The 24735-nt window shown below is 34.0% G+C and overlaps 2 protein-coding genes and 1 non-coding gene across 10 annotated transcripts in view; 2 read left to right on the top strand and 1 right to left on the bottom strand.

Moving 5' to 3' along the window:
* On the top strand, nt 1–15937 carry LOC102589403 (uncharacterized). Of its 8 annotated transcripts, none has more exons than XM_015315467.1 (10): nt 1–117; nt 2111–2191; nt 2976–3196; nt 3454–5356; nt 12090–12229; nt 12920–13657; nt 13730–14136; nt 14842–14940; nt 15032–15169; nt 15563–15937. In XM_015315467.1, exons 5-10 carry the CDS (start codon nt 12136–12138, stop codon nt 15713–15715), a joined length of 1629 nt encoding a protein of 542 aa, XP_015170953.1. In that variant the 5' UTR covers nt 1–117; nt 2111–2191; nt 2976–3196; nt 3454–5356; nt 12090–12135; the 3' UTR covers nt 15716–15937. The 8 variants fall into 8 exon arrangements, with proteins under 8 accessions (XP_015170953.1, XP_015170952.1, XP_015170951.1 ...); XM_015315466.1 differs by having other exon boundaries at nt 2111–2210; nt 5225–5356; XM_015315465.1 differs by having other exon boundaries at nt 2111–2210; nt 3548–5356.
* A 4164-nt stretch (nt 15938–20101) lies between these two features.
* Nucleotides 20102–20173, bottom strand: TRNAP-AGG (transfer RNA proline (anticodon AGG)). The gene has a single exon. It is a non-coding gene; the product is annotated as a tRNA-Pro (tRNA).
* A 4455-nt stretch (nt 20174–24628) lies between these two features.
* Nucleotides 24629–24735, top strand: part of LOC107063518 (peroxidase 21) — an 8470-nt gene continuing 8363 nt past the window's right edge. Inside the window, exon 1 of the mRNA XM_015315480.1 lies at nt 24629–24699. The gene's annotated coding sequence lies outside the window, so the exon portion shown is untranslated. The remainder of the gene's footprint in view (nt 24700–24735) is intronic.

Raw genomic sequence — 24735 nt, 5'->3', positions numbered from 1 at the left:
ATCTCCCTATATTAGTTCTAAATTTTTTTTTTATTCATAAATTAAATTTATTCGTCTCAATCAACCGATCATCCACAAGCAAAAGCTACCGGTTTCTTCACCGGCAAAAAATTTCCGGTAATTCACCGATCATCGGTTTAGTCTATGTTATTGTTTCTATCAAGTTCATGTCCTTTGTTTGTTTGTTTATTTAATGTTTTTTTTTTCGGTTTTGTTCGGTTGATCGATTGTAAAAATTATTGGGTTTGAGTTGATTTTCGTACCCGATCGTTGTTATTTTATCAAATTTATGTTCTTCTGCGGTTGTTTTGTTCCTTTTTTGTGATTTTTTGTTGGGTTTTAGGCTTTAATTTGTTGCGATTTTCTAACCAAAAGAAACCATTTATTCCGAGCTGATCTTCTCACCCGATCGTTTAGTTTTTGTTGTATGCTGCTTTACAGATTTTGCATGAATAATTGTTTTATGTTTTTTTTTTCTACTTATTATCTAAGATTTTTTGTTTGTTTGAACTTTCAGTTTTTTAATTTTGAGGGTAAGTTATCAAGTGTATGTTTTTTTTGTTTTAAATTATAAATAAATACCGGGGACTTGATATAATTTCAAAGAAAGTAGAATCTATGGACTATTTACTCATGGATTAAGAAAAGACATCATTTTTGAGGATTGGAATGGAAGGGGACAATGAATATTGATGATTCATGTGACCGACGCTGTCTCCCAGTTTGGAAGTGAACCATAGTTGTAGTTATTCATCGCACACTACCCTCCCCAGATCCCACAAGTGGGATCATACTGGGTATGTTGTTGTTGTTGTTAAGAAAATTGAATATTTGATACACCAATTTGGTAAGTGGCTACATTAACTAGAGATCGTAAATGTGGAAATCTTGCTGTCCAGGAAGCTATATGCTGCATATAGGAGTTTCTGAAAGCATTAATTATTTATCAAAAAGGGAAGGAGGGAGAGAGGGAGGATAAAAGAGAGAAATTGGTTGGTTAATTACACTCCTGTGAAGTATTCATGGCTTAGTTTTGTTTGGTATGATTGGGAGAGCAGTAAAAGTGATATAGTTTTCTCTTTTATGGAAAGTTTGAAGTAGTACTTCCCTTCTTCACTTTCTAACTTGCTAAATCACTGAAAAATCCTTATTCCTCTGTTTTTACCTCCATTCCACAAACCTCTCTGTTTCACCCAAGTAAATACAACGAGTAATTTGACTTGAACCTTTTTTTTTGATGATTTAAGCTAATAGTAAAATCCATCTACATATATATATATGTGTGTGTGTGTGTGTGTGTGTGTATGCGCACGCGCGCACGCGCGCACGCTTCCTTTTCTTATTATTGTTAATTGTTTTAGTTCTATTTCCCTCGCTAGGGTGGAATCTCAAATTTGGTCTAAGAGGAACATTGACATTTAGCCACTCATAGTGGCAGTCAGTTTTATCTACTAATACCTCTGAGTTCTTTATACCGTGTGGGACTATGTGGTGTATGCTGTTGTTCTTGTTTAAGTTCTTTATATCAAGTAAGGTTAGGATAATTTTTTCACCATGTTTGAGTGTGTGTGGCTTTTAAATGACCAGCGTGAAATTCCTTTTCTCAAAAATAGGTGGCCAGTGTATTATAACTGTTAGGGAGTAAATTCACCTATGGGGTCTAGGGACCAAAGAAAGATGAGATGTGATGGATCCATGGATATAGAGGTCTCAGTGTGAATTTTTTCCCATAAACTAGGATTTGAGTCTCATAGTGATGCAACTTATTTGGATAAGAAATTACACCTTGTCCATGAATTTTAAGTCAAATAGAAATGGAGCTGAGAGTCAGTTTTATGCCATTCTACCATGAGCTATGCCGTTGATTGCACATTCCATTGTCCTGAAATTGATTTCATGGATGCATTTTGAGTTCCTTTAGATATGCATGTTGATAGTTGGTATTATGTTTTGCAAGGACATGAGACAATCATAACTTGTGATTGCGGGGCCTTAGTTGCATATAGTATTACAGTGGTCCCTAAAAATCAAGATTTTGTTTATGCCATTGATGTGTACTATTGATTCATAATTTTTCCAACACAAGTGAAACATGTTTTATTTGCAACAGTATACCACACCGCCGCAGAGTTAAAGACCTTGCAAGGACCTGAAGACATAATACTTTTCCTTTGTGGCTGACCAGATTTGAGTGAGACTCTCTTGTTCATGTAAGCATATCCTTTTTTTTTGTGTAAATTTTCAAATTGTTAGCTTTGCGATCTATCGTTCAAAAAATTTAGGTGGAGCATCTGCCTGCACCGTGTTGCTTTTAGATGTCGGGAGTTCTCTTTGGCCAATACCTCTCCTGGATCACAGGAGGATATGATGCCACATATTATGATATGTCAATGTTATTCTTCAAAAAATTTCCTCTTACATATTTGAACACTTCCATTTATAAAGTAAGGAAATAACATTTGATCAGTCCCTTTATTCTACTCAGTGATACATTTTAGCACTGAGCTGTCTGTATTTGCTTATAATATACTTTTTATTTTTTTGGGCTCCATGTAAAGTTACTTCCCTTGGACTATTTCGAGAACTTGAAAAACATTTAGCTTTATTTCATTAACTTCTTTATTTGAATAAAGCTTATATTGTTTGCTCTCTTTTATAAATGATCTTTTTTCTTGTTTATGACCCTTTTCAGCATTTGTTGTCTAATTTTTTGATGATAACTTGGGATTGTATGTACTGGGATATGTACTTGAAGAAATATGAGGAACTAACTTAAATGACTCTATGCAAACATTTATCCAAAGCCATGTGACAGTGGCTTTATATTAGCAAATATCTATCTCCCATCTTTCTGCTAAGCGCCCACTTTGTAATCTCTATTTTTTGCTTAGGCACTGAGTTCCTAGGATTATGTGCTAGCATTTTCCTATATTTCCTTTCAGAGTATCTAGGTTTAGATGGTTTTTCGTATGCAGGCTAGGGAGGCTGGTGGCTTATTATTGTCAGATGAAGGATATTGCCCTAGATTCATAAGAATGGGTTTCCTGGGCTAAATAGTTCATACTAGGGCTTTGTTGGAGTTGATTTGAGCTTAATATTGGGCATGATGATCAAATGTCATTCCATTGGCATATCTTGTTTTGACACAACATAAGTTGATGTGAGGGCTTGGGATGAGGACATATTGCAAGTACAGGTGAGGGGTTTTGGTACCTACCTTTCTCAGTCCAGCCATATCTCTATCTATAGTACTTATTTTAAGGAGCAGTTTCCTCATCTTACATTGTTCTTTTTGTTTCCAGCTTTTGCTCTAGCATCTTCTTGTTCTTCCTTTCTTTTTTCAATCTCAGTCCGGATTTCTTATTACCGTCTCAGATAATTAGGATAGGTCATACTTATATTTCTGATTCTTCTCATCTTTCTCACTGAAAAATAATCTGGGAGATCCTGCAGGGTATTTATTTGGTGGATAGCTAACTAGCTTTGCTATTGTATAGAACCTCAATCATACATGATGTTGCAAGCAACTTCTTGGTCAATCTGGCAGGTTATGAAGAGATCTCATTCTTATGGTGTTCTTATCAAGATTGATTAGACTGAACTGCTGTTATTGCAGTCTCTTACCCTTCAACCTTTGAGTGTGAAGAGCTCATAGGAAATAGGTTCTGCTATTGTTGCAGAATTAATGACCTTCCGAAAGATGCTTCTTTGATGGGGTGAGAAGTTGTTGAAAACCTGAAGTCATTTAGACGCTGCCACTTATTGGGGGGTGAGGGGTTGTTGAAAAACTGAAGTTCATTTTACAGGCTGCCACTAACTGTGGGGTGAGCATTTCTGGAAAACCTGAAGTTCATTCTACAGGCTGCAGCTAACTTTCTGAGCAGTTGTGGAACTCCTTTGCACTTTGACAACTGCTGGTAGTATGGGGCCACTTTCTCTTGGAAAGACTGTCTTGCTTATGCCATTTTTTATTGATGATACGAGATGAGGTTCTTGCTGACCATGCTGCTTCCAAAGCACATTTTTGACTGGGATTTGTTTACTTTCTCTGTAATGGTGGATCTGTTGGTAGTGACATGGGGGCAGATGTGTACCATCTCTTGTCTGTGGATACTTTGAATTGTTTGCTGGTGAATAGAACTGAATGGTGCACAGTTTGAGTGTGTTGCAACTTTATTACAATATCCCTTCTAAGGTTAAGAGAGAGACGCTGAGCAGATACTGTAGTGCTCACTAGATGCAACATTCTCTCTCTCTTTTCTCAATGACAGCTGATTTTATCCTGATTCAATTGTATGCTGGTAATTCCTTTAATTGAGCCTATTGAGCTAGTGTTCCTGTGCCCCTTTGGAGTCTTAGGTTGTAATCTTACTCTATTGATGGCTTAGTTCGAAATAGAGTGAGAGAGCAATCCTGATCAATATATTCTCTGAATGGCATCACAATGCAGAGCTGGGGTCCAATGGAAGGTACATTTTCGTAGTTGTACCACTACGATGTAGCACATTGATGCTAGTATATTGCTAAGTCTGCTGCAACTCCTTAGAACACTTAAACATAATGTTGCTTGGTCTATGCAATATTGGAGGACAACTATCATAGTTGGTTGCGATGAATGAGAAAACATGTGTATTACCAGTTAGCCTATGTATTTATGGTTGAGCTCCCATTGATGTAAGAAAATTCTCTAACTAGTAACACATCTATAGCTTTGAGGATTTCTATCTAGTTCTTTGGGGCTCATTGGTACCCGTCACTATTCATCCTTTTGTACTACCCACAATCTTCATGAGGAGGTGCCTCTTATATTTCACATTGCAAGTAGATGCAATGATGGAAGCTTTTACAGCCATTTCACAGTTTTTGCTTCTATCCCTATTTTGTACTCTCAATATTTCGTACTAAACTTAGTTAGTCAAGCATGAAGCATATCTGGTACAGTTGACAAATTTATTTCTATACTTTCTCCCTCTGACAAGATTATTCTTAACTTGTCTCGTACCATCATTATCCATTTAGTTTCTATCTCTCTATAAGCCAACTTGTTTTGGTGCATTTCATACAAAAGATTGCAGTTGCTTCTTTCTAAACTCTCATATGCTCTTTTACACCGGTACATCTCATAAAAACAACATTAATAAGTGTTTCCAGAGATACTCTCGTACTCCTCCCCCACCCCTCGCTCTTCGTCCTGCATTTGCCTGAGTTCTGAACCTTGAAACAGTCATTATCAGAAAGATTGATGGACACAAAAATTGTAGTGGCTTCTTCTTAATGGAACATATTTCAGTGAGACTGCCATGGGATGAGGGAAACCAAATTGGCCATGTCTATTTGGTGGTATGGCTCGTCAAAGGTACTTGTGGTGATATGTTTCTCTTTTTAGCTTTATTAATGAGCTATCTTTATTATTTCGTGTCATCTTGTTGAAACAGCAGGAGTAGTCAAGTGGTTTAGCTTGTGTTCTTGTTTCCTATTCAATTTTGAGTAGTTCAATAGGAAAGGTCCTAGATATCCATCCCCAGTATAAGTACAACTTATTCTTCCCATTTTCTAATCCTTACTAAGTTAACATTTAGAAAGAAATTATCATGACTGCATCAATTTTGGTTAAATTATATGCAATAGATGTATCATTTCTATCATTAGCTTGCTTAGTGACAATTTGCTCTTTAGGCTCATATATTCAGACAACTTGTCAGCTGTCCATGTGTTGGCTTTGTTTTCTGATTGCTCTGGGTTAATCTTGAGCATGAAAGCAGGCAGCATAAAGTTTTAATGAGCTTAGAAATGATTCACATCTCTTTACCACTAAGGTCTTCTTACTTTAATATTGTTTTTGAAATGGATAATACTGTATAATTCAATGATATTGTTGTCTTTATAACAATACTTCCGTCATTGACCATAATGTACCTTTTTCATGTGAAAGATGCCACTTTTTGGGTGGTTCCAATTTCCATATTGTCTTCCAAATGGTCTTACTTCTCCCCTCAAGCAGGAAGTATGGTAAGACTTCTTGGAGAATAATTTGGGAATGTCACCATCCAGACCATCTTATCACCCTAATCATGAAAAGCTTGTATAGTTGCCAGGAAATCTTTCCACATTGTCAATTTTTAGTATTGTATACTTGTCTAAATGTATGTCTGGTGCCATCTGCCCAACCTTGCATTAAGAATCTCCACAACTATGGCTTTCTTTGCAGTTTGTGTTTGAAAAGAGATCAGAAAATTCAGCTGGTTAGAATAATACCACCTCACCAAATATCGAGTCAACATCGTGTACAGTTTCCGTTCCTAAAAGAGATTCCTTTAAACTTCAGGAAGTCCTCTCTTTTTCATGATCTTTTCCATTAGCTTGTTTTATAAGGGTGGTTCGCCTCTTTGATAACCATCCAAGATGTATGCGTTTATACATTTCATTGATCAGTTCCCTCCGTATAACACTTTCATCTATTTCTATCTCCCATAACCATCCCAAAAGGGCTCAGTTGAACATAGTTATTTCCAGATACTAAGGCTTCCATTCCTACCGAGGCTCATCTGTTCGTATAGGGCTCTGTCTCTATCCAGCTCTCCCAACTCACCTGATGAAAATTGCCTATCTCATTAGATTTTCAGTTTTTTAAGGCACCAATTCTAGAATATGAAGATGTAGATAAGAGCTTTTTCTGTCAAATACTTCTCCCTCCTTTTGACATTGTACTTCTTTTTCTATCCTTTCAATACTTTCTTGAGCTGTAGTAGCCAAAGCTCTCCCTCCTTGAATTTGCCTCCTAGGGGAAGATCCAGGCTGTTTGTAAGGAACTCATGTGCAATCACCCCTTGATTGTAGTTAGAACAATGGTTATTATGCACCTCCCAATGGTTTGAACTCCGATTTCGTTGTACTTGTTCTGAGCCACTACACTGCCACCAACTATGTCAAGGTCTTGAACAGTGACAGATTTGTCTCAATTGAGGATCTTAGAAAATTAGTATCTCATCTGCTTATATTAGATCTGATTTTTCAGTCTATGCTCTACTGATAGCTTTTATCATAAAACCATTCAGACATGCTCCATTTATTGGTTTTCCTGCAGCTTATTGATCATCTCAATGGCAAAGCAGAAAAGTAATGGGGATAAATGATCTCTGTGTGAACATCCTTTGCTATTCCTGACAAAGTTCAAATGAAATTCCATTAACCATTATAGACTCTCTCACAGATGTATAAATGTAAGAGATTCCTCGTCATCAGACCCATTCAAAGTTGCTAAGTTAAGATTACCGTTTAAGTAGAATCTATGCTTTAATTTAAAGAAAGATATAATGTAACTGGAACATAACAAAGAAAAGGTTCGGCAGCTAATGTTTGTTGCATAAGTGCTACTGTGAAGGTGATTCAGTTTGTAAATATTGTTTTTGTGAAAAATAACTTATTTCAAGAGTACGCCGAAAAGGAGGCGGCGGATGACATCTACAACTTGAATATTTGTGTTAGACATGGAAAATGGTTAACTAATAAAACCTAATTCAAGTTGAACTGTAATAATCGTCTTATAGGTTTTTAACTTTTTCCATCAAGGGACCAAGAATGTAAAGACAAGAAACAAAAAATTCTATGTTGATGCTAATCTAGACCACAATAGCCCAGTTGGAGACGTAGAGCTTCCTTTATTTTCTATACCTTTCAAAAATCAAAGAAAATCTCTCTTTCTTTTAATCACTGACCCAGGCATTATAGTCCTTCTACACTTAAGAGCCTAACTATATGTACGGGCGACAGAGGATGATACAGATGGTAGCTAGTATGACAACAACAAGAGGAATGGATGTATTTGAGAAGTAAATATCTACTTTCTCTTGGAAACCTTTCTCCATGAAGTACACACTGAAAGGGAGCCTTCCCTGCTATGTATATGAATTGGGGCTTTACATTATTATTGGATAGATAGCAATTTGTTTCTACATGCGGTTTTATTTTTTTTGGGCCATTTATATATTAAGGAGTAAACCTTTCGCCTAGACAGTTCTGCTTTTCATTTACTTCTATAGCTTTGTTGGACCTCTGCGGTAAAAGAAAAATTCTATATTGTACCTCTTATTATTTGTCGAGGTTCCTCGGCGAGGTTTTAGCTTTTGAATTGTGAAGATAAGTAAACGAAAAAAAAATACTAATTGAGTAAGTAGTGAGAACATATATGATGACAGAGAATATTTAAACTAAATAATGTTTAAAATTCTTAGTATTCTTAATTATGACACAATCATGAAGAACTATTCATACTATTAACCTAAATTTATTAACGAAAAATGACATAATTCTCTCGACTTTCAGCTCAAGGTGGTGAAATAACTTGAGTCTTGCTAACTCCAAAAGAAAATACTAAAACAAAATCACAGAAATAGTAATCAATCACCCGAACAGTGTTGGCGGAGTAGTACTTGAACAAGTAAACAATCACTGGAAAGAATGGGCATTGGGATTTTTCCTCGGGAGTATGCTGGTAATTATATTGTGAAAGGAATTGTTTATAACACGCACAAAAAGAAATCTACACTCGATTAGCTGCTAGAGTCCCTACATGCCTAGGATGGGATGTAGTTTTTTTTTCTTTGCCAGATTGTACAGAGCTCCCAACACATTCTTAGTGCTGTTTTAAATACAATCCTTACCATTTTCCAAAAAAATAAAATCTACTCGATTAGTGCAAATAGCTGTAGTGACGTCAACTTTTAAGACATCATTAGTGTAGCTTGAATTGGCACCGGAAGAGTAATAAAGGAAGTTGTGGGAACAATGTCCAAAGGAGAGATACCCAAATTTCAATATCATGAATAAAAAGTTAGGTGTCAATATTTGGATGGTTAGCTACACATGAAGCATGTTTAACATAAGATAAGCTCCAGTGGAGAGGATTTACTCTGTGAAGCAGATGTTTTCTATGTGAACACTCCCCTGAATTAGTCATCTATGTCTTCATTGCAGCCCAACTTGTCAGATATGGGCTTGTTTCTAGACATATCTGGTGTTTTTTGGGTTGTGCACAGAAACTGAAGCAGTTGTTGAACTGCTGGCAGAGACAGAAAACAGACAGTATAGACACAACTGAGGGAGATGATCCATTTATGTATTATATGGGATCGTCTGCCTTGCAAGGAGAGAGAAATGCTATAGGGGGAGAAAGATCACATTTTCATGTTAAATCTAGATATATACAAAACATAATTATGTGACATTGGTGAACTTTCAAAATAGCATTTAAACAGTTAGGGATGTTTTAGATTCCCTGAACTTTTAGCCGTGGTTAAGTTCTCCTTCTGTATTTTCTATGGTACTCGCTTGGTACTGGTTAGTAATAAAGCACTTTACTTAATAAATAAAGAAACTATAAATAAAAAGCCGAGGAGAAAAAGTTCTAGAGAACATTTTACTTGAAAGTTGCTAGAAGAATGACTAGAATAGTGGGGTTAGATTTGTCGCGCCAATACAGTCATCACCATGGCAAATAAAAATGGGCTAAGAGTTGATCTTTGGTGCCACTTCATGGGAAGTGCTTTTGAGTCTCTTACATGTTCTTAATTGCACTAGTGTATGCCACAAGTACACCTTTAGACTTCAAGCACCTCCATTAGAACTTTGTCGTATGCTTGGTTGATGAACACCATGTGTAAGCCCCTCTTCTTCTCCTTATATTGTTCCAACAGTCTCCTAACTAGATGATGACTTTTGTAGTTGAATTTCCCGGCATGAATCTGAACTGGTTCTCGAAAATAGAAATGCCCTTCCTCACCTTTATCTCCATCACCCTATCTTAAATTTGTGGCTTTGGAGTTTGATACCTCTATAGTTGTTGCAATTTTGGAAGTCGCCGTTGTTCTTGTACAACAGATCATTGTACTCCACCTCTATTTTTTCGGACACTATTGCTGTCTTAAAAAACGACATTAAACAATTCAGTCAGCCACTTCATACATTCCTTGCCTGTGCTCTTTTAAAATTCCATCCGGATCTTGTCTGGCTAATTGCTCTTCCCCTGTGCATCCTTTGAATCACACCCTTAACCTTCTCAACTTTTATTCACCTACATGCCCAAAATTGTAACACTTCTCGTAATTCTCCAAGTCTCTAAGCACAATGTCTCGATCTCGACTTTTTGTTCAAGAATTTATGGAAATATAATTGTCACCTTCGTCTAATCCCTCCGGCCCTCCTCTATCAGGCATTGTCTAGCCTATACAATTTTATCCCCGCCTTTGTTCTTTAGTTCTACATTCAAATGTTTAGAAGTTGTCATTTTTGTCGTTGTAATTGCTAAATTACCTCCTTCGCTATCTTATATCTTTCCTTATGTGTCCGCTTTTCCTCTTTATTCTTACTCTCCACCAACTTCACTTCACCACCTTTTTTGCTACCACTTTCCCTTGGTCGTTCCCATTCCACAACCAATCCCCTCTATGGCCACTTAAGCTACCTCTCGAGACTGCCATCACCTCTCTAACTTCTTCCATGTTGCAATTAGTTGTCTTATCCCACATATTGTTCGCATCCCCACTAACCCCCACCCCTATGGACAACAACTTCTCCGCTATCTCTTGAGCACTGGCCATAGTCAAACTATCCACCTTGATCCTTGACAGGTCTCACACAACCCTCTTCTTCGTCCACTTCATCTCCAAATTCATCACCAAGAGCTTATGTTGGATAGTAAGATTCTCACTTGGGATAACCTTGCAGTGCTTACAAAGACTTTTATCATTCTTCCTAATGAGGAAGTAATCGGGACTCCTCCCTCATTCCTATCCCCAAAACCAAAGCCTCCATGCACATCGTCATAACCCCTTGGGCCTTGGGGTTGACCCAATGTGTCCATTGAAATCTCCTCCTACGAAAAGTTTCTCAGTGAGCGGTTTACCTCTCACCGCCTTGTGCCAATAACAAGTTATTTCATGCCACTAACCTGGATGTATTCAACATATGACAAAGTATTTCTCTTAACTTTTAACATAAACTAACAACAACACACCCAGTATATTCCTACAAGTGGGGAGGGTGGGGCGTATGCAGACCTTATTCCTACCTAAGTGGGGTAGAAAAACCTTTTAACATAAAACTATCGGAAGCAAAAAATGGTTTTAAGCATATAGCAAGAGTCATCTGCGTCAGATTGGCCATATCAAGTAGTTTGTCTTGTGCCCATTAAACATGTGACTAATCGTGCATGCTGATACACAATTGTAAGTTCCACATCTCTGTGAGATCTAATTATGGCTTTCAGTGCAAGAATTCTGCTACATCTAGATGTCTGACCTTGATATTAATTTATACCTTTAACCAAACAAAGTATAAATTTAATCCGAAACCTAATCCTGGGATGTCCCCACTTATCCCATCAACGTTGATGTTATTTTATCTCACCTCCCAAGTGAGATGAATTAGTCAAAGGATTATTTTACCAGGACTATAGTCCCAGGATAGCTTAGTCCGCGGACCATATGAGCTCACATTTGACTAATCCTGCATGCTGATATGTAAGTTTCACATCTCTGTGAGATTTAATTGTGGCTTTCAGTAAAAATAATTCTACCACATCTAGATGTCTTTTCTTTGATTACTTTATGTGAAGGAGCTTCACAATTTTAGATCAAGCTTTTCTGTTTTATTGTGAAATCCTAAGCTTATTCCCTGACTTTCCTAAAAATTACTTCTGATAGCATTTTTTCTCTGCTGACTTGTATTTGTTATCAGTAAGTGGGCGTTTTGGCCAAACAGGTCCTAAGTTTCTGTAAGAAGATAGGTTTGAGTAGGGGTTTGTAGAAATAAAAGTCTTAAGTTTGTTTGATAAGAAATTGTATAGAATTCATGTCCGGGTTCTAAAGATAAGGGGAGATCGACAATACTTTTCCAATACGTTACTTTGTGCACTAAGAAGGAAAGGGGAGAGAGAGAGGGGGGGGGGTGACGTTGATTCATGTGGATCTTTGATGTGTCATGTTGTGGTGTATAGTTGAATGGTCAAATTATGTGTCACCGAGTAACTGTTTATATTCCTTACAGTATAAAAGAAAAAAAATGACGAGGTGACTCCTGTTATTTGAATGCAGATTTCTTTTCGCGGAGAGATAAATTTATTGCTAACATTCGCGTACAATGGGGCACAGAAATTCATTCAACATGTCTCAGATATTTGGGACGGAAGATGATCAGAGATGGAATGTTCCAGAGCAGGCACCTTTGCCTTTCGGTAACTACTGATATTTCTTTTAGGTGTACAGATTTCATTTTAACATAAAGCTTGACCAATCTTTCGTCTTATTAAGTTTTGCCTGGAATTGGTCTATTAGTAAATCCATCACATGTCTTGGAGCTGCAACTTCATAACATACCATTAGCCCTCTCCATCTAAGCATATCATGATGTTTCCTTTTCATTCTTTCCCTTCCTTTGGTTATTGATGTGTAATGCCCATAAACTCGTTAAATTATGGAGATGATCCTATCATCACATTAGTGCTAAAAGTATAAAATCACTCAATACTCCATCTTTTTTATAAGACAGAATCCATGTGTTGAGATGATGTGCCCTTCTGGTGCCTTCATGATTGATCGTCTCCTGTAGGCAAATGGAATTAAAGCTGGTCCATGTAAAATCTACCTACGTATAGAACCAGTGGATGGCCTTTGAACTAGACTGTTGGACTGAAAGAGCAGAGTTTGTCTTTTGATTAAAGGAACTGACCTTGGCTAAACATGGAAATTACCAATCTGACAGGATACTCTTGTGGAAGTGCTGAGGGGTAGTGAACAAAATAATGCCTTCTGGCTGTATAAATTGGAAGTATACCTTTGTTGACCATTTATATGGTCTGAAATAGGGAGGACATAAATAAACAGTAAAGAGCCTTCTCATGTTAATGTCTCCTTTTTAATTGCAGCAAGGGCCGGTGTTCCGGAAGGCAGTAATATTGTTTATCCAGTGGACAGTATGTCAATTGACGGGGTACACCATTCTTCTCAGGGGCATGCCTCTAGGCCAAGTGGATATTCTTCCTCGAATCCAAATATGGAAATTCCACACTGTCAGCCACAGGTTCAAGGTCCTTTTCATGATCCTTTTCTGCATTCAGGTACTGGAGGCTTTCATATGATCCATGAGAATTATCCACATCAAGCATCTTCATCAGCCCATGGCGGCCAGACATATCATGGGGTGGATGGCGGCCTTGTTGACCTCACAATGGGTAGTGGGAGAGGGCCGTACAAACGAAAGAGTCCTGGTATACCTGCAGGTGGCGAAAGTGGTAGTACAAGCAGATACTTCGATGCTGGCAGTTCATCTGATCTCCCTTCTGACTCTTGGCAGGAAAAACAAAATCCAGACCCCCATTACACAACTTGGGGTTTACATCCTAGTTACAGAGGTAATAGTCTGTCTATTGGAGGTGAGGGTTCTCAGAGGAATGTAAGAAGCAGAGCTGCATTTGATCTGCAAAATAATGTAGGAAGGGCACATATAACAAGTACTCCTTCACATCACTCTAACAGCAGTAGAACGTCCACTGATTATTGTAGTTCAGTGAATTATCTAGCTCCAAGTTCGAATTCTTCAGCAAGGGAATGGAACCATGCTGTCATGCCCCCTGCAGCTGCTCATGGGAGGAACTTTGCTCCTGGTTAGTTTCTTAAATTGTTTTGTTATCCTTTGCTGTGTTTTGATTTTAATAAGAATATTTTGTAAACTGCAGATGCAAGCTTCTTTTGTTATGATATGAACCACTATGATATGGTTACCGGCAATATCTCTACCTCTCTGGAGATGGGGAATTACCACAATGATTTCACCTCCAACAGAAGTTCCCTTCCTCAACATTTGCCTGGCAGCTTGCCATCTTCAAGGGGAGTCCGAAGTAGCTACAGTCAAAGATCTTCCCCTACTTTCAGGACTTCTTCAAGCTATATGCGTCATGGGCATGTTGGGACTTCAGATGATGGATCACAGTTGTTTACTGAAGGTTACGCCTCAAGACATTCACGACCATTGTCTACTCTAGGACTGCGTAGTAGTGACCGAAATGGGAGAACTAGGGTATCTAGTGATAGGTACAGATCATTGGCTGGTGAGGCAGGTTTCCGTGAGCAACTTGCATCTGAGGTGTGTATGCTCATCTTATTCAAGAAATTGGCATGTCGTCCTTTTGTGAGGGGATTAGCTTCTGTCTAGGCTCCCTATATCAAATACACAAGTCTTTTGCATCATGGGTGTGACTAGTTTTCTTGCATTGTGCCACATGAATGTCCCAGTCTTTTGTTTTTCTTTTCCTCTTATGAAAATATGACCTTTCTGCTTCATGCCACAGGAATGTCCTAGTCTTATTTTGCTTTACATGTGTGTGTATATATTGGTGTAAATCATTTTCAGTGTAAATCATAGATGCTACCCAGGTGTATTTTGTGCATTTGTTTAATCAGCTAATGTAGGGAAAATGCGCTTCACTTTGAAAGATTAACTGGGAATATGCATGCACACATATTTATGATATGTAGGTTTGTGTCATTAATTTAAGCTGTTTGTGTTAAACTGTTTGACTTGTGATCCTTCTTATATCCAATCAGTCTTGATGAAATTCATTCGGGGATCCTTACTTTTTTTCATCAATTTTTATTACTCATAATTTAGTGGATTTATTTTGCTTTCTTGTATGGACACTTGTGTATTCCAATCTGGCATAATGGAGAATACAAATAGCGGTAGATAGTAACTTGGCTTTAATATGATATTTTCGTTAATCATTTCTACCATCTCTGAACATATCTCCTTAAAGACGTGTTGAATGTGAAACTTTGGGGGTTCTTTCAGGGTGTTATTATTCCAGACCGCTCTACTTATTATGGATCCAGAAGCATGTTTGATCAGCATAGGGACATGAGACTTGACATTGACGACATGGGCTATGAGGTAAGTTCTGAAACTCTACTTGCACCTTTGTCTTGCTTTCTGTTTTCAACTTGCAGCCGTCTTCTCAGCTTTGATACTTTGACGTGAACAGGAACTTCTTGCTCTGGGAGAAAGAATTGGCCATGTCAATACTGGCTTGTCGGAGGAACTGATTTCAAAGTGCATGACCGAGTCAATTTATTGTTCCTCAGACCAAAATCACGAGGAAGGAAATTGTGTTATCTGTTTGGTGAGTATTGTTATCTTGTCAGAAATGTACATAATGCAGCAGGTCAAATATTTAGATATAATGACTTCAAGCACTTTAGATCCTTCCTTTGAGTTTATGCGATGAGTTTAAGTTCTCTATGCACCAATAGCATTAAAAATATTTACACAATCATTGTGATTTATTAGGTAGTTAGAAGTAAACTCTATGATAAACATTATCTGTAACCTGTTAAAAATGGTGATTAACATTTAACTTGAAAGGCGCCTTTCCATCATTATCACTCCGTGTGAGTTCACTCGTTGATACTAGACTCTACATTGAGCAGTTTTTACCAGTCTAGTAGTTTGTATGGTGCTTTTGCTTTTCTTACGATTCTAACAAGTGCATTTCGTATGCCACTGCATTTGACAGGAAGAGTATGTTAACATGGATGATGTCGGGACATTGAAATCGTGCATCCATGATTTTCATGTGGGGTGCATAAGAAGATGGCTGTCAATGAAGAACGTGTGTCCCATCTGCAAGAAAACCGCTTTGGATGACGACGACATGAAAGAAAAATGATTTATTTAGGTATGGCTTATTGGGCATTGAACTTGTGTAAATATGTATTTAGAACATTTCTCAAATGGGGGAAAAACTAGTATCACCTCAAAAGTTTGTACAGAAAATGTTTTTCATGTCATCAGTCGTTTCTTTCAAATGTGTAAAGAATCTCCTTATTATCTCTTTTCTGATTTACTTCTACTCTGTATCAAATCGAAACGCAAGCGCCTTCTGCAGGTCCCTTTTTTCCTTCCGCCTTAACGGGGACTTAAAAGAGTGTACCTCCTTTATTCCTTCGCCTTAATGCGGACAAGATTATACATATGTAATTTTGGGTGTTCACAAGTAGATTTGTATAAAGTTGAACAAGTAGATACATGCGTCCTAATATATGTAGGACGACATGCAGGGTGTCACGTAGGATACGAATGGACGTCAAGTAGGACATGTGTGTCTACTTGTTCAATTTTATACAAGGTTAAGAGGGTGTTTGGATTGATTTTAATGTTGGTTAAACCTACTTTTAAGTCAGTTTTTGATTTCTAAAAGTGTTTGACAAATATAAAAATAACTTTTAAAAAGTTTTTTAAAAAAAGACTTAAAGTTAGAAAGTATATGGCAATGTTAAAAATAACTTAAAATAAATTTAAAATGACTTAAAATGAGTCAAAAATCAAAAGTAAGAGGCTGTTTGGATTGACTTCTGGAAGTGATTGACAAATATAAAAAATAACTTAAAATAAGTCAATGATGATTTAAAATGAGTTAGGAAGTGTTTGACAAGGTAAAAAATGACTTAAAATAAGTCAAAACTCAAAATTAGGTCTCCTCCAACTTTTTATTTTTCGACTTAAAAGTTATTTCAGTTTGACTTTTTATTTTTGACTTAAAAGCTATTTTTTAAAGTCAATCCGTTCCCCCTACTTTTTATATTTGACTTAAAATCTACTTTTTAAGTCAATCCAAACATTCAAAGTTGGAAAGCATAAATGTCAAATGAGATCAAATTAAAGGACACGTTTATATTTATGATTTCACATTGAATAATATTGTAAATTTACCCTTAATTGATTTATGTCCTTAAATATCTTTTTTAAGAGTTGTGTCACACCCCAATAATTCATTTATGAGAAAGTATTAAATGACTACACAAAGTAGTAATAGTCAAATATAGAGTAATTATTTTTATTATTATTTAATAAGTAAGTATTTTGTATAAAACTTGGTCAAACATGCATTTGATTCTGATTTATTTCAATTTACCTTTTTTTTTCCCCAAGGAGACAAATTATACAAGTACAAACTAACTAAACAACACCCAAAATGGTCAAACACATTTAATGTTTTTCAATCTAAATCCTTCATAAATCAGATTTTATTTCCCCTACAAGTGTATATATAAAAGTAAAACTTGATTCAAGTAAATTATAATAAAAAAAGCTTGTGTTATACTTATATCTAAAGAGATGACTAGAGTTTGCTTTACAACATTGTTCTTGGTTTATGCCATTTTAATTGCAATTGTTGGTGTGTAATTCATCTCTCTTCCTAACTATTTGTGTCTAATTAATTTCTATTCTTCTTCTTTTTTAGTGACAAATTTCTAGTTTTTTTTTTGTGTGTGGGGAGAAACGTTCTTAGCTATTAGACCAAACCACTATGCAAGTTAATTACTTTTACTTTTATTCTTTAAGTTTTAACCACTAGGAGGATGTTCTAGGGTTTATTCATCATCAACAAGAGACTTCAAGTTCAAATTTTATAAACAAAGGATTTTACGATATAAAAAGTGATTTATTGAATCATTTGTCAGAAAATTATATCGTGTTTCAAATATCCTAAATATTTTTTTGATTTCTTTACTGATTTGAACCTACTCGACTCAGATCTGGATTTGTTATGCCAATTGATTTTGAATGTCAAATGATCAAAACTCAAAAACTATTTTTTTCACACTTTACCCAATCTATGAACCTACTTGACTTAAATCTAAATTTGTTGTGCCAATTGATTTTGCCTAATCAATGAACCTACTCAACTTAGATTTAAATTTGTTGCGTCTACTTGATTTTAAATATCATATGATTAAATTGAAAAATTATTTTTATTTTGACAATTAAGAAACTTTTTTTTTAATGATTTTGTAGGTTTGTTTTGCTTGGGAATTGCAGCAGATTCACCAGTATGCAAGACAGCTGCAGATTGTTATGATCATTGTTATCCATTTACTTATGCTGCTGAGTGCAAAGATGGGCATTGTTCTTGTAATTAGTGATTATGTTGCTCGTATTCTTTAAAAACGTCTCATAATTATGTGTCGAATTTTTCAAAATTAGTATAGTTTTGGAAATTCAATATGAACACAGTAGTACTTTGGAAGAGTCCGAGCAACATAGATCAGGGATATGGATTTGTCTTTGAAACAACTAATGTATGAAAATTCCAAAGCACTTATATGTGCCAAGAAAATTAAATTATATTAAACTTTAGTGGTTATTATACATGTATCGATCCTTTGAAAATATATTTATGATCTTGAATTAATCTTGGATAAGTAACTTACAAATTGAATTTCTTTTATGGGAACTATACATATATCATATATGAGTATATACATATATAATAATTGAGTAATTTAGATTATTAATTGAGATAAAACACATAAAAACTCATATCGGAATTTCAATTACAAATATGACTTCATTTAGCATAATCAAATATTATTTTCAATTTTCAGAATTTTAATTGCACCCACATCATTAATGATGATTTACACGAAAAATAAGCATATTGTACCACATAGAGGTGTTAAATCGGCGAGTTTTGAAATTAGAGATATTAAAATAGATTGTAATAGAAATTGGGTTGGGTCTTGACCCGCCCAAGTCTATTTTGGGCTCAAATGACCTAAAAATTAGGTTGGATCATGACCCGCCCAATGTGACCCGCTTAATCTCAATATTTTAACATATTGTTATTTAACTTTTATAATTCACAATTTTGAATTTTCAACTCAAGATTTTTTTTTCTTCAAAAAAGTTACAATTTGATAGATAAATCCTAAAAGATATAAAATAAAAAGTATTTCATACATTCGATGTAGGAACATACATTACAAGTTTACAATAATGCAAATAAAGAGTCTTAAAACGGGTTAAAATTGAAGATTAAGTTGGGCTCGATTGAGAATTATCTTAAAATGGATGAAAGCTTAAATGAGTTGAGATTGAACCAAATTGAGTATTGCATGATTATTTTTCTTGGAAATTGCAGCACAAGAGTTTTGCAACAATGATGAATATTGTTTTGTTCATTGTGGTCTAATTCCTTTTGCCAAGTGCACAAATGGAAAATGTGTGTTTTTAGGGATATGGATTTGTCGAGTCCAGAGCCAAAAGGGTAAAAAAAATTGTCAAAAATTTCAAAAGGGCACATCAATTTTTTTTTAAATCAAAAGGGCAAAATCACTCCTGACGAAGCGATTTTCCTTTGATACAATGACTAAAAATCGTTGCCCTAGTAGCAATTTTGTCCAAAAACTTTTTTTCTTTTTTTTTAATTAAAAATCGCTGCCGTTTTAAGTCGAATTTGTTTTTTTCCTTACATCGTTAAAAACTTTATTTAAAATTGCTGCTTGTCCAAATTTAATTTTTTTTTTTTTTTTTTTTTTTATAAAATTGCTGCCTCAGCAGTGTTATCCTAAAAAAAATAATCTTAACTCGCTGCTTCAGCAGTGTTTTTGCAAAAAAAAAATAAAAAAAAAATCTCCAACTTGAATTCGCTGCGATGGCAGCAATTTTCCAACTTCGTTTTTGACAAAATCGCTGTCCAGCAGCAATTTGAATGAAGGCTTTAACGGCATGTCCGACATACGTTAAAAGATATCGCTCCCTAGGAAGCGATTTTACCGTTTTGGTAAAAAAAATAATTGGTATACCGTTTATGTTTTTTTAGGAAAAAAATTGTCCTTTTGGATCCGAACTCTGAATTTGTCTTAAAAACCACTAAATATTTGAAAAATTTAAAGCACTAACTATATGTGCCAAGAAAATTAAATAAAAATTTCAAAGTAGTGGTTATAATTATACATGTATCAATCCTTCAAAAATATATTCATGGTGTTGAATATATCTTGAATAATAACGTATAAATTGAACTATTTTCTTTCAAACTATACATATATGCGTATGCACACATATAATACTTGACTAATTGTGATTGTTATTTGACACAAAGCATACATAAAATTAATTCGTAATTTCAATCATGACTACACCTCTAAAAGCAATTATACGTGTCAAGAAAATAAAATATATTTTTCTTAAAATGATGGTTATCATACATGTATCGATCCTTTAAAGATATATTCATAATCAGCGTACATATAGAATATAAAAAAGAAAAGGGGCATTCCGAGAATTGAACTCGGGACCTCTCGCACCCTAAGCGAGAATCATACCACTAGACCAAATGCCCTTAATTGTTCTGAATATTTTGTCATTTTGCATATAATTTATTGTTGAAATCTTTTTTTTAATTTGTTTGAATAGAAAGTTAAATGTTCGAATAGTAAATCATATATTCAATAAAGTAAAATATATATATATATATGAATACGAGTTGAGAAATAGTATATAACTTAAATAAAACTATATTGAAGAAAATTACGAGTTGCAATCAACAGTCTTTGGGTTAGTGACCCACCCAAATATTATTTGGGCTTAAACGAACGGATCAAAATAAGCTAAATAATGAGTCATAATTTAATGGAAAAATTACATAATTAGATGTATCCATTATTATGTATATCATTATTATTTATACTTTCAAAATACTACGTATCTTATTATTAATTAAGAGTCATATATTAAAGAAGATACACATAGTGTCTAAATATATGTATTTTTACTACCAGATACGCTAAAATAGGAAGAGAGGCGACCGAAATAGAGAGGGAGGCGAGCGAGTTAGTCATGTATCCCAGATACATGCGATTCACACTAGATACACGCTATATACATGTATCTGGTTTGATTCACATGTATTTAGGATGCTAGATACACATGAGAGTGGCAAGTGAGATGAAAGGGAGGCGAGGAAGACAAGCGAGATTTGTTATGAATTTCATATCTGCAAACTCACTTGGGGAATATAGGAACATGTGCCCTCACCCCACCAAAAAAATCTGTCAATGTCCAAGAAATCTATCAGAATGTAGGTACGGGAGGAGAATAAGTGAAAGGTCTTCTAGAACAAATTAGATCTAATTTTGACCACATGTATCTCGAGATACATGTATTTGTATGTATCTAGACGCACCAAAATCTGGTAAAATTTGTAATATTGCAAATTAGAGTGTATCTAAATAATTCTCTCCTAAACTAGTGAAATTTATGTAAATTTCCTTAATTTAATTCGCCCAATTTGACCCGATCGACTTCTCCCCTTTTAACATCCTAGAACTAATCAAACTGTTTAGGGATCATTTGGTAGAGTGTACACGAATAGTATTAAAATAAGGTGTATTTTAATTATATACGTTGAAATTATTTCTTATCCACTATTTGATTTGATATATTAAAATTAGATATATCTTTGCCATACTTGTCCTATTAATAGCCTTTGTATGATTAATAGAAGAGTATTACTGTCAAAATTAGGAATATAGATAATAGTGTTCTTCAAAGTTAAGAAGATAACAGCTCATAATTTGACATGATGCGTCAAGCTAAAGTTTTATCCTCTTAAAAACAATATATTTATATATATCAAAGTAAATAGAACAAAAATAAAGAATCAAACAAAATCTTCAACCATTCACATTTTAGTCAATAATATCTCTTATTTCCTTAATCTCTTGGTCACATCTTTCATAATTAATGCTACATTGACCATTAATAGATAGGACTACACTTCACCATAATTAAGGGTTTTGGTTTGGAGTAACGAGAAAAGAAGAGATGCATAAATGTCTTAACGAAAATTGAGAATGTGCGAGAAGTTGGCCAACTATGGTGAATCTTATTAAAGATAGAGGTATAGGTTGAAGAGGAATTATAGAGATGATTCAAGATATGATATACCTGCAATATACTGAGGACATGACATTAGATAGGAGAATATGAAGATCGAGAATTACATAGAAGTTAGTAGATAAATTGAATTTGATCATGTTTTCTTCTTATTATTATTATTATTAATAATAATAATTGGTATTCTTTTATTGTCGTATTCTTCAATTTTACAATCATTTATATTGTTTCTTCATTACGATTATCTCCTTTTCTAACTGGTTTTGTTATGCTTTACTTAAACCAAGGGTCTATTGAAAACAACCTCTCCACCTTCTAAAATTCTATTATGAGAGCACACAAGATATATATGTTATTGTTGTGATTGGTTTAGATTTTGGAGTCACAAAAAATAGAGAAGATCCTGAAATATATGGAATACTTTCTTTTTTAATAATCTTATAATACAATCATAATTCAAAACATCAAAGCTCTAATACAAATATCGAATAATGAATCGAAAAAAATGGTACTTGGACAAGAGGGTGGAGTGTCGGTGATTAATTAGTGTAACTCCTATTTTAATTATTATTATTATTATTATTATATTAAGTATAAAGTTCAGTTTTCAATTGACATTTCCTTTTATTCTCTTTATTTTGGGGTCCCTTTTCATGTGTCTAAACAATTATTAAAATAAGAATATGACATAACATAATGACAAGATTTTAAATAATTTTTAAAGGTGAAGTAAGCTTAGGCCTATCTTGAGGGGTAATTAAATGAATATAGCGTCATCACTTATCAAATATCAAATATAGGCTTGAAATAATATAGAGTATAAACAAAGTAATATACTTTGTCCATTTCCACCTATTTGAAGTGTTATTTTATTCTATAAGATTTGACTAATAATAATAAAAATAAAAATAAAAAAAAATAAAAAATAATAATAATAATTAAAAGGGTCGGAGTTGCTACAATTGCTTTATCAGAAGTAGCTATCACTTTAATTCATTATGTAAATTCATCATTGACGAAACAATTATTTAATTATAAATGTCATTTTGAGTTTTGTTCTAACCGACACTATTCCATCGTTTGCCTCAATAATAGCTTCATTTATCTCATTTATACGTCATATCTATTTATAATCATTTATGATGAATGGATAAGCAAGAAGAAATCTTGTGATTATACTAACCAGCTATAAATAACGTTTCAATAACAAATCAATTATTTTTGTAATCTTCTTCAAAATCGTTATAATGATGATTTGAAAATACATAACCCAAAATCCAAATAATAATAATAATGAAAGAGAAAAAAAAACTAAAAGTGATAGTAATGGAAATATAAATCTAACATGTCGATCACATGCAAATGATATATTTGAAAATTCTTTAATCCATTCCATAATTCAGCACTATCTAATTAAAATCTTTCACGTTGCAAACACTGTAACGTGATTATGCAAACTAAAATTAAAGCACAACCTCCTAAAAGTCAAAATACAAATAAAAAAATAGATTAACTTTGTTAGATTGATCAATTAGTCAATTGAACAAACAAATCAGATCCCGTGAACTAAGTTTTGTCAACTAATTTATAAAATGCAAGTTACAAATTTAATCTGTCGATAAAAATAATTACATTTGTTAGCTATTTATATATATATAGTATATACTTTTTCTGTCTCAATTTATGTGACTCATTTTTATTTTTTAGTCCGTCTCAAAAAGAATGTTGTCACCCTTTTATAATTGGAAAACAATTCTATAATAAAATTCTTATTTTATTCTTCATGAAATGATTTATAACCGTATAAATTATCAGTGAGTCTTTTAAACTTCAAATTTCAAAATAATTTTTTATTTCTTAAATTTTGTGTTAAATCCAATAATATCCAGACATAAATTAGAACGAAGAAGTATATAAAAATATAGATTTGCCGGCTATTGTATGTATTGATAGACGGCTATTTCTATCAATTTCTCCTTATAAATATTAATAGGCCTGTTTTTTTTTTTTATTGTGGATCCGGATCCAATCTCAATTTATTTACTAAATTTGATTTTTTTTCTTCTTATTTACATACCTTTTATATTTTGTTCAATTTCACATAGTCAAACGGTATATTTACCCTTTTATTTGCTTTAGATTTGTTTCATTTAGATTGTTTGTGAAGCCTTATAATCATCTAGAACCCTAAAGCAATTAACAATATATTTCATTCTATAGAGAAAAAATAATAGCAAAAAGGATTGTACAATTAAGATTTTTTTCTAATATTTAATTATTATTTTATTTAAATATTAAAATTATTAAGTTTTAAATAAAAAATTAGATTATAAGAAAACAATTTGTCTAAATTATCTAGTAGTTATTTCCCTACCTTCTTACAAACTTCTTCTAGGTTGTGGGGAGAGTATAAAAATCGAATTTGATATGACCGGCAATAATGATATCTTATATCTGAATCGATGAGTAATTTTTTTTAAAAAATAATGAAAAAAAGGATCAAAACATAAAAGACTCTATTCTTGTAAAAATGCATTATCAAAAGCGCGGAGAAGATAAAGTGGGCTTCTCATTAAATAAGTGAACAATTGAATTGGCTCAATTTCACAAGTAAACCAATAAAATTAAGTGCTAATTTCCATTTTATTGATCAATAAATCGGACTTGGAAAAAATATCTTAATAATGTAATAGATTCATACAACTCCATTTTTTAAACATGCTTTGAAAAGCAACCCTAAATATCATAATCAAGTATCATTGAATGCCTTTTCTATAATTTTTATAGTCGTACCATCTTAAGAAATAATAAAAATAATTGGAAGATTTATAAAATTAATTAAATTTTTTTTTATACAAATTGACCAAATCTATTCCAATCTTCTATAAATTGATGGGGGCACAATACATCTTTTGTATAATCAACTTCAAAGTCTTCTTTCTCATACAACATTTTTTTTCATTCATGAAGGTATGATTTCTATTCCCCCCACCCCACCCCCACTCC

This window comes from Solanum tuberosum, unplaced genomic scaffold (assembly GCF_000226075.1).
Source record: "Solanum tuberosum cultivar DM 1-3 516 R44 unplaced genomic scaffold, SolTub_3.0 scf00371, whole genome shotgun sequence".
Lineage (NCBI taxonomy): Eukaryota > Viridiplantae > Streptophyta > Magnoliopsida > Solanales > Solanaceae > Solanum > Solanum tuberosum.
Note: the sequence above shows the minus strand (reverse complement) of the source record. Positions and strands in the feature narration are given on the sequence as shown.

Coding starts and splice junctions, on each gene's coding strand:
- LOC102589403 (XM_015315467.1), top strand. CDS start 12,136: ATGGGGCACAGAAATTCATTCAACATGTCTCAGATATTTGGGACGGAA. Junction 13,658..13,729: donor TGGGAGGAACTTTGCTCCTG/GTTAGTTTCTTA, acceptor TGTAAACTGCAG/ATGCAAGCTTCTTTTGTTAT. Junction 14,137..14,841: donor GTGAGCAACTTGCATCTGAG/GTGTGTATGCTC, acceptor GGGTTCTTTCAG/GGTGTTATTATTCCAGACCG.